The 9,849-nt window shown below is 45.7% G+C and overlaps 1 protein-coding gene across 1 annotated transcript; it reads left to right on the top strand.

Moving 5' to 3' along the window:
• Positions 1 to 559: 559 nt before the first annotated feature.
• Positions 560 to 9,849, top strand: LOC104324280 (opsin-5). The gene is made up of 4 exons (XM_009928383.2): positions 560 to 1,331; positions 4,595 to 4,888; positions 5,495 to 5,826; positions 6,639 to 9,849. Exons 1-4 carry the CDS (start codon positions 1,259 to 1,261, stop codon positions 6,984 to 6,986), a joined length of 1,047 nt encoding a protein of 348 aa, XP_009926685.2. The 5' UTR covers positions 560 to 1,258; the 3' UTR covers positions 6,987 to 9,849.

The following is a 9,849-nucleotide window of genomic DNA, read 5'->3' as shown; positions in this document are numbered from 1 at the left end:
ACGTGCAGCAAAGCTGAGGTGGCAGCATCTCTGTGCATGGCCAGTTTTGCTTTCTGGTGAAACTCAAAGCTTTTAAAGTCTCTCAGATTCCTAAGGATTTCAGAATTTAGGCTGTTACTGCTATACTTAAGCACCTAAATTCTACCTAGATTGGACAGGAGATGCCTATGTGCTCTTGAGGATCTTAAAATTCCCTATGTCTGAACAGAGTAAAATAGGCCAAGCAGAGAATGATGCTAATGCAACTTAGCATATCCAGGTACCAGAATTAAATAATTTAGGATAGATCAACTCTTCAGTGTGCTGGCTGGGTGCTGCCTGGGCTAATTGCAACTACAGAGTTGTAAATTGCATGCACCAAAATCAAGACCTGTGTATGTAAATTACTAGATGAGCCTATGTAAATCGCTAGATGTAACACATATTTGGAGCCTGGAGCAAAACTTAGCATTGTTTATAAAGACTGGGAGAGCATGATGATGATTTTAGGCTCAGATATTACAAGGAGAAGGTAAACTTGGATGTGAGGCATTGCTCTGGTTGCTTGCCAAATAAAAACACTGGAGTGTCAGTAGGGTGAACTGAGAGCTTGGTCCTGCTGTGGTGCTCTGCAGCTGTGCACACCGGGCTGAGCATCCTCCAGTTCTGCCCTGCAGCAGCTCTGAAAGTCCTGCCTTCAGTGCTGTGACTTTGACCCTTCTGAACCCCCCCAGCAAACAGCTTTCCTCTCATACTTCAACATAGAGATCCCCCTGCCCCAACCTCGTATGTCCCGTACACAGCCATAAAGCTGGAAAACGGAACTCCCAACCTTCCTTCCCCTGCCTGATCCCTCAGCCTGGATTTATTTCCCAAGGCTGCTGATGGTTGAATGACAATAGTTTGTGCTCAGCGATGGCAGTCTGAGGGGATTTGCATTGTGAAGTTCCTTGACAAGCCAAAGGAGCGGAGCGGTGTGAGAGGAGGGGGTGGGTGGAGAGATGCTCTGCCAGCCAGGCAGGCGGGATCGCTCCGGCAGTGGCTCTGCCGAGAGCTTTCACTCTGAATCCCCAGGGAGGGAGGCTTTCTCTCACTCCAGGCTTCTCCCCTGCCACACGAGAGGGACGGCGAGAGGAGAAAGCAGAAGGGTCCCTTCACGCCGGCAGCACCCAACTGTCCAGCTCGCATCCGCAGCAGGCAAACCATGAGGAAGAGTCTCTTTGCCCCTACAGTCACTTCGCCTTTGATTTAAAACTTTCACCCACTTCCAGAAGGGACAATGGAGGAGCAATACATTTCCAAACTCCACCCGGTTGTGGATTATGGAGCTGGAGTCTTTCTTCTGATCATAGGTGAGTTCTGCCTTCACAGCCTGCTTGTTTGCTTCAAGCCCAGGAGCGGACGCACCGGGGCTGCCCTCTCTGTGCTGTGGTCGGCACCGGCAGCTCCAGTGGAAGCTGGAGGGAAATGGTAGAAAATCTGTTTCCACACAGGTTCCTGCTTATTGCCTTCGAGTCGGTTGGATGCCAGGATTAATCTCTGCTCTCAGATTTGCAATCTTTCGTATCGATGCTGAAGATCTGCCAGCATAAGTTTGCCTCTGCGGCATCACAAGTATCCAAAATGAGTTGTCCGCCACTTATCCTGGCATCTCAGCCCTGTGAATTTTGAGAGATGAGGCAGCCCGTTTCATGAGACTGATTGGGGAGAGCAACTTTGGGCTGCTCCTTGCGTGGGGGATGTTCATTATGCATGAAGAGTAGCTATGTCTTGGTAGGATAAACTGGTATAAAACAGCAAAGGGTTTCCAAATAGCACTTTTGGGTTTTATAATGGCCTGTTTGCCCTGCTGAAGGCAGATTTACAATGAAATACAAGTCTGCTCCAGCTCAGCTTTAGCTAAGCATTTTCTTCCTTGTCTGTTTGTTGCATGTACCCAGGTGATTTGTTTACTATCAGTGTTTACTATTTGTTTACTATCAGATTTGGAGAGGAGCTGAACTGGTTTAGGCATGCAGTCCAACTGAATTTTGCTGAGATGCAAGTACCTTCTTCCCTTCAGCTCATTCGAAAACCCTGGCTGAGATGCATTTAAGGAAGACAAGCATATATTTTTATGTGCTTTAATAGAGAAGCTTTGGGCAGCAATGCTGGGCTTTAGCATTTCACATCTCACCCCTGTTCCTTCACACTTTTCCCTGCACCGCACTGTGCTGTCTCCTCAGCTGTGCTGACAGCAGAGAGTACAACTCAGGGTGAGAAAAATCACTATCTGCAAAACAACGAAGGGTTTTGCTTTTAATCCAAGTCAGGATGCCAGCTCCTCTCTCATACAAATGTAAATACGTAGATACAGTTCAGGTAATGGGACGGGGCAGCAACAAAGGGCTGGAGGCTGGAGCTACCCTTGCTGATACTGCTCTTGTGCCACCATGCTACAGTCTCACACCTCTCCTAAAGGGCTTTTAGGCACCTAAGCTTCAGGCATAGCTTCCAGCACTGGATCAAGAGCCTCCTGTGTCAGCCAGGCTCACTACATTGCGTAGGTAGTCTCAGAAACATCCCATATACGAAGCAGTCAGCTTAACTGGAAACCTTGTTGTATTTATCTGTAGCTTTGCCACCCCACTGGGGGCTGCGGCAAGGCCTATATGTCCCCTGAAATTATGTTCTCATTAGGAAACAACAAAGCCAGGGCACGGGCTGCAGCACTCACCACAAACCTCTCTGCTAGCTGATTACTAGCCCACTCTTGCACAGTTTTGTCCCGTGCCGGCCACAGGCGGTGGGATGGAGGGGAATAGCATCTCTCCAAGGAAAAGAGAGGGTGAGCCTGGATGCCCACCGCTGATGGTAAGACTAAACTTCCCTACCTCTTGCGTAGTGCTTAGGGCTCCCTCAGAAGAAAGTGAACCGGGTTCATTTTCCTCCTGAAGCCCGAGGACGTCCCAGCCTGCGGCCGTCATTTGGCAGGAGAGTGTTCTTCCCACCAAGCCACAGGTTGCTCTCTGTCAGCAAGCAGTCCTGTGCCAAGCCACCGTGGGCATCTCCGTGTGCAGACACACAACGCTTGAGAGCTCAGGGAACTCTTTAGACGTATCCAGAGGTGCCAAGTGAATGCATGTGGTTAAAAAGTCAATGAATGAGGGATGTGGGGTCTCAGATCTGTACCTCTGTTTCATTTAAGGCTTTCTCCTGACACTTCTGCCTATTCTTAGATTTATGCTACTGTATTTATGTCATTTTGTTGCACATGCCTTTATTAATTCCTCTGTGGGCACTTTATTACGGGGTATGTGCAAGCAAATGCAGCCTTCTAGCATTCACAGCGACAAGAGAACATGACAGAGTCTTTTCTGTTTCCTTATTTCACTTCTGACTTTAGAGGACACCTTCTCAGGAAAACCTTTGATCAGAATGTAGCTCCAGCACAATGTTCACTTGAAAGAAAAGAGAAAACGAGTTGTTTGCCACATGTACTTTTGACACTGTTGTCGTGAACGCTTTGAAGCCCTGTGGCATATCTGAATAATGTATATCTGACGGGGTTTTTTGCAAAGTAATCTCTGGTCTGTTGCATGCCTCTGGCTAAACAATTTCTATGGTCTGTCTCACTGCGCTCAGAGACCACCAGAACAGTGTGGGTGTCTGAACTGCGGCACATAGTCATTCTCAGCTGCTTGACCAGCGAGGACCCTGAGCTGCCCAGCCAGCACATGTCGACTATCAAGGCAGCTCAGAGTCCAGGAGGCTTGTGCTGGGGCTCCAGTGGAAGATACGTTGCAAAGAGGGACGGTTTTGGGATGTGGGGGGCATCAGATGGGAGGAGGGGACAAGCAGACAGGACAGCTGGAGTTCTCCAGCAGGAAGGAGAAGTAAGCAGGGATATTACCAGGGAAAAATGAAGGTGGATAGGTCCATTTTACTTGATAGCGTGTTGTGCAAGATACCGTAAAAGAGTGGAGCTATTCACATGAGATACGAGCCTCAAGGGAATAGGTGGGATATAGTGCATGGAGAGGGGGAGTGTGACATGGAAATGAAGAGCTATAGTGTGGTGATGTGAAGGGGCAAGATATGGTCTACTATTCATATGACAAAATTTCCCCCAGTCGGTAAGGCAGGCCAGCACTACAGGAGGCTGTGAACAGAAAACTGACGTGCTCTTTGCTCTAGCAGGTCCATAGTGGAAACACAGCCTGACTGGGAAATCCCTGTCTAGCAGGGAGGCAGGAATTGAAACCCAAAAGCTGGCTGAAGCAAAAGAGTGGATGCTGTGGTGAGGATGCTGAGCTGTGTAGCAGCTCTCAGAAATGCCATCCAGGTGGCATGTCCTATCTGCTATCTAAGAGAACACGTTTCCTCGCCACGAGCTGAAGAACAAGGTTTCGCAGCAGAGCGTGGCAGATACATGCCCGCATGTTTTCAAAGCATCAGCCCAGCACTGTGTTGGCCTGGGAGGTGCTGAATGCTGGCTCGTCTTCCAGTCTGTCCTGTCTTCTAGACTTTAGTCCCAGGCTAACGACCAGCATTTTCACATCCTTTGTATAGATAAGCATTTCACAGGTGTGCTGACCAGGGGATATTAATGCCTGTGCTGATTCTTCTCTTTCAGCCATCCTGACAATCCTTGGAAATTCAGCCGTCCTTGCTACAGCTGTGAAACGCTCTTCCCTCCTGAAGTCACCGGAGCTGCTTACAGTCAACTTGGCAGTAGCAGACATTGGAATGGCACTCAGCATGTATCCGCTGGCCATTGCATCTGCCTGGAACCACGCTTGGCTGGGAGGAGATGCGTCCTGCATATATTATGCCCTGATGGGTTTCCTTTTTGGTGTCTGCAGCATGATGACCCTGTGTGCCATGGCTGTGATTCGATTCCTTGTTACCAATTCATCCAAGTCTAACAGTAAGTAATTACATTTCTGGTAACCTTGTAGTGGTGCATTTGGGCTATTATGTTCAGAGAGGTGCTTTGCTGAATAGGGGATGGAGTATCAGTTCAGTAACCGTAGGAATAAGACTCAGCTTTTAGTCCAGTATCAAACCCTAATGTTCCTAGAAGGATCTGATTAAATTCCTTATTAAACAATGAGGTTTCTCACTTCTCAGTAATACCAAGTGAAAACACCTGAGAGTGGAGAGCCCAAATGTTTTGCTGGACCAGACTGTCTTTTCTTCCTATTTATGTGCAAGCAGACACACTGGAATTTGAGAGGAAGGAGTATTCTCCTGGCATTCCTGGGCTGGAAGCATGGTACATTTGGGGTCAGCTTGATCTTCTAAAGCTCCCTGACTTCCTAAACTTTAGATCAGCACTGAGGGCTGCACTCAGGTCTCACCCAATCCACGGACACTCTCTGTTATGTTTTTCAAGGAGACCAGAGATTAGCAAACTGCATCAGCAGCCCAGGCATATTTGTAGCCACCATCCTTCTGTTAGAGAAGAAGTTATGGCAAAAACCATGTGGCTGAGATGAGATCCATATATGCTTGCTCTTCCTCTTTCTTGCAGGTAACAAAATCCCCAAGAACACTGTTCGCATCTTGATTACTTTCATCTGGCTCTACTCCTTGCTCTGGGCCATTCTGCCCTTGGTAGGCTGGGGTTACTACGGCCCTGAGCCATTTGGCATCTCTTGTACAATAGCCTGGAGCAAGTTCCACAACTCCTCCAATGGCTTTTCGTTCATCCTGAGCATGTTCCTCCTGTGCACGGTCCTGCCTGCACTGACCATCGTTGCCTGTTACTTGGGAATCGCCTGGAAGGTTCATAAAGCATACCAAGAGATCCAGAATATTGACAGGATCCCTAACGCAGCTAAACTGGAGAAGAAGCTGACATTGGTGAGTTATCCCAGCGATGAGAAGAGTCTGCAGTAATCAGGAGCTTGCAGAGAACTGGCTCTGCTCATGCATGGCTCATGATGACCCTTCATTGCTTTTGTCTAATATTGACCAAAGATGGAGATGTGGTTTGAGTCTCACCTACGCTCTGCCCTCCTCAGAGGAGCAGGGGGCTCCTGGAATATTTGTCATTTCAGTAGCTTGATCAGGATAATATATCGTAGGTACAATGCAGCTTGTTAAATCTTTAGGCAGTTGCATCCCAGATTTTCATGGACTTACAGATTTCCAGTCATGCTGGCATAGCTGTTGAATCCTTTCATGTTGTAGCTGGGTTGGAGGTCTTGTTCTGTCATCCTAGGTATTTTTAATTGACTGAGTGGCTAGTCTGAGTGAGAGCTACACAGAAATTCTGTATGGAAACAGGATTTTTTAATTTAACCTTTTTTCAAATAAGCACTTCAGTTGCTCATTTCTTGTGGAAAAGCAGAACTGACCCAAGCTTTCTAGAAGCCAGTGTACTGATAGGCTATACTGTCTGGTTGGGCTGTGTCTCCCATGGGATATCGCAGCCAGAGTCAGGGAAGGAGATGAAAACAACTGCCTTAAAGAAACCCACAGTGTAGATCTGCTAGGGGGGAATAACAGCATATATGCACTGTCCAGTGTTACCGTGCTCATGTCACAACATAGCAAGCGTACAGTTTCGGGTATTTCAGCTGGTTCAGGTGTGGTTTCATCCACACACCACGTGCCCGAGTATCAGACGCTGTCAGTGCAAGCTGAGGACTGAACCCCTGTTTCCCTTTCAGATGGCTGTGCTCATCTCGGTCGGGTTCCTGAGCTCCTGGACACCGTATGCAGCAGCCAGCTTCTGGTCCATATTTAACTCCAGCGATTCCCTACAGCCCATTGCGACGCTGCTGCCCTGTCTGTTTGCCAAATCTTCAACAGCGTATAACCCTTTTGTTTATTATATCTTCAGCAAAACTTTCCGTCGTGAAATTAAACAGTTGCAGTGTTGCTGTGGCTGGCGAGTTCTCTTCTTCAGCACCGACAACTCTGCTGAAAATCCTGTGTCGATGATGTGGAGTGGGAGAGACAACGTACGTCTCTCTTCAGCTGCAAAGGTGGAGAACCAGGGAGATGCAACTCGCTGAAATGCAGCGATGGTTTCACAACATAGGTTGAGACTTGGGCTCGCTCATGGGTCCAAATGAGTAGGAATGCAGCACGCGGGGTTGTCCCTGCATATCTTATGTCAAATACAGAGGTTTAAGTATATATTTTTAAGCAACTCTCAAATATTGTCTTTAAGCTACACAGCAAAAAACCCCGCTATTTTTTTCAAGAATTTCCACTTTAGAGGAAATAGATTTATGTACTAAACATAAACCCATGTAAACTAAACTTATTTTCAGGGAAACAGCTATAATTAAAAGAGGATGTATTATTTCTGGTTTTTTTCTTACACTTTTGACTTTTTAATGCAATCTATCTGCAGACTCTTGGCTCTATCAGTAAAACAGCCATCAGACAAAACCGTAGGTTGAACACAAAGTGTTAGCAAATAAATACAGCTGAAAGTGTAGCTTTCCAGCTAGAAGACAGACAGAAGACCATATGGGTAGCAAGAAATATTCACTGCCAGGAAAAGAGGATCAAGTGGCTGCTAGCAAAATGTCTTATAGAGATCTACAGTTCCTTGATCTGTCAGAGGTATAGTTCCAAATCCTGAAAACACGAGCTCGAAAAGGAGTCGAGCAGCCTTAGTCTGAAGAGGTTGGGTGGGAATGTGGCAGTCAGCGAAGGATGCCTTCTGTGAATCACAGATCGCACAATGAGCAGTGAAGGAATCTCTTAGCAAAAGGAACTGTGCACTTAACGCTGCTGCTTGCTGAGGTTAACAGCTCTTCTGCCATGAAAGCTGTTGGAGCATTTGCTTTCTGGAGGAGCACTCTGTATAGCACGCCAAAAGACATCCCCGGGATAACCTGCCCGGCAGTAAGTAATCCTGCAGATGCAGTCCTGGCTCTCATTGCTTCACTGGGAGCTCCTCAAATACGGAATTCCCCCTCCCGCTGGAGCACTGACACAACTGCCCCTGAGAGCAGAGCCTGCTGATTCAGTTTAAAGCATACGTACAACTGTGACATCATCCCGCTAGCCAGTTTTAACAAAAGAGATTCTGAGGTGGAAATGAGCTCCTACAGTTTAAATCTCTCTCTGACTTACAGTTTGTGATTTTAAAGGACATAAACACATCTTTAGGGTTTGAAATGTACGAAGTATGGCTTGATAGCTGCAGCAGTTCTCGCTTCCCTTGCTTGTTCAGCTGACCACATCTATCTTTGCATTAGGTTCGGTGAAGACAAGAAGAGTTAAATCACAGGCAGATTTGGCACAGATTTTAAACAACAATCTAAACCAATAGTGAATGGCCTTTGAGTTCTTGAAAACTTCTACCATACTCAAACCCTAATAATTAGTTTCATTTTATAAACTATGGCTAAGGCCAAGACAGGGTTAAAAGATAGGCTTAAACACTTCCATGGCTATCAGAATTTCTGTTACTGTGGAGTGTGGATTACAAAAGAACAAACAGAATGAGACATGAGCTGTAACATATACTAAGGCACAAATTAATTACTAAGTCAGGTGTTAGGAAACTTTAAGGAGCTTGTCTTCCGCTGAACTCCTGCCACTGGCAGTGTTGCCAACTCTCAATAAATATTCCACTAGATTAAACTAGGTTTATTTGTAAAAAATTGTAAAAATTTCCTAATTTAAGTTGGCCTCCAGGGTGACATTATCTTGTCCTGGGTTGTCACTCACAGACGCTCCCTAAGGAATGAGACAGGGTTCAGTCTTCTCTCCCAAATACGATGAGGTGAAGCACCCCCTGGGAAACAGTCACCTCCGACAGCCCATGGCACAGGGAAACGGGAAAAGGGAAGAGAAGTGGGGGGAGCAGGAGAAAACACCTGTTACTGAGAGGGGAGCATGTGAAAGCTAAAGGAAAATATTTGGGAAGAGGCAGGAGAGCGTTAGGCAAGTGTGTTTGTGGGGAGAGCAAGGAGATGGCAGAGGGAAATGCAAAAGGGACAATAGTTAACATGGTGGAAAGGGATTTGTTTTGGTAAATGTCAATTATCAGCACTTTTTCAGCTTTAAAAAATAACCTGAAAGGAAAATGAAACTGTATTTTAATAACCACCTCAGAGTTTTTGCTTTTACTTGCTCAGTTGCTTGATGTTTGAAATAAACAGCAAAATATATATTCCCATCTGCTAATTGCAGATTTGTGAATGGACCAATGACATGCACATCAATAATGTAATGTAAAATGAGCTGCTTCTGTGAAAAATTTAGGAGCAGAACAGGTCCACATCCACTTGTAAAAGCTTTTAAAATGTATGTAATATGAAAAATATGCCACTCTACAATACAGACAAAATCTCTGTAAAACCAGAAGATCCATATATTGTTAATGTTTGAGCATAATGCTTTAATAGCCTGATTTATTACCTGTTTATGTACTTCATTTTTAAAAATCAAAGTCCAGGTGTTTGTGTATCAAATATGGCTCAAATCTCTTTTTCATTTTTCAGACTCAGTGAGAAACAAATCAAAACTTCCCCATTTAGATGGTTTTATGTTACATACAGAAAACTTAAAAAGCAGGGCTGCCTTTGACCAGAGAACTAGGAAAGGAAGTATAGCTTACTATATAGGGGACTAGTTGTCTTAAGTTTCATGAAGTTGATTTATGGTCAAATTATAACTCTAATTTCATGGTGTTCCCTGCCCAGCCCTAGACTGTGTTGTCAACTAAGTGATCTTCTAAGGCATTGAAGCAGAATGCAAGCACTCACCTCAGGAGCAAATCTGGGCATCTTATGTTTGCAATCACCAGTGCAGTCATCCCAATACAAACAAATATTTAAGGTAAAAACTCCAAGAGCATCTAACTCATAGCTCACATACTAGGAGTTATCTCACTAAACTGGGGAAGTTCACAGT

Source organism: Haliaeetus albicilla, chromosome 18 (assembly GCF_947461875.1).
Source record: "Haliaeetus albicilla chromosome 18, bHalAlb1.1, whole genome shotgun sequence".
Classification (NCBI taxonomy): Eukaryota; Metazoa; Chordata; class Aves; order Accipitriformes; family Accipitridae; genus Haliaeetus; species Haliaeetus albicilla.
This window is presented reverse-complemented; position numbering and strand designations above follow the sequence as displayed.

What these genes read in the sequence shown, in the direction of transcription:
- LOC104324280 (XM_009928383.2), top strand. Translation starts at nt 1,259, where the DNA reads ATGGAGGAGCAATACATTTCCAAACTCCACCCGGTTGTGGATTATGGA. An exon ending in CAATTCATCCAAGTCTAACA is followed by an intron (nt 4,889 to 5,494) that starts GTAAGTAATTAC and finishes TCTTTCTTGCAG; the next exon opens with GTAACAAAATCCCCAAGAAC. An exon ending in TGGAGAAGAAGCTGACATTG is followed by an intron (nt 5,827 to 6,638) that starts GTGAGTTATCCC and finishes TTTCCCTTTCAG; the next exon opens with ATGGCTGTGCTCATCTCGGT.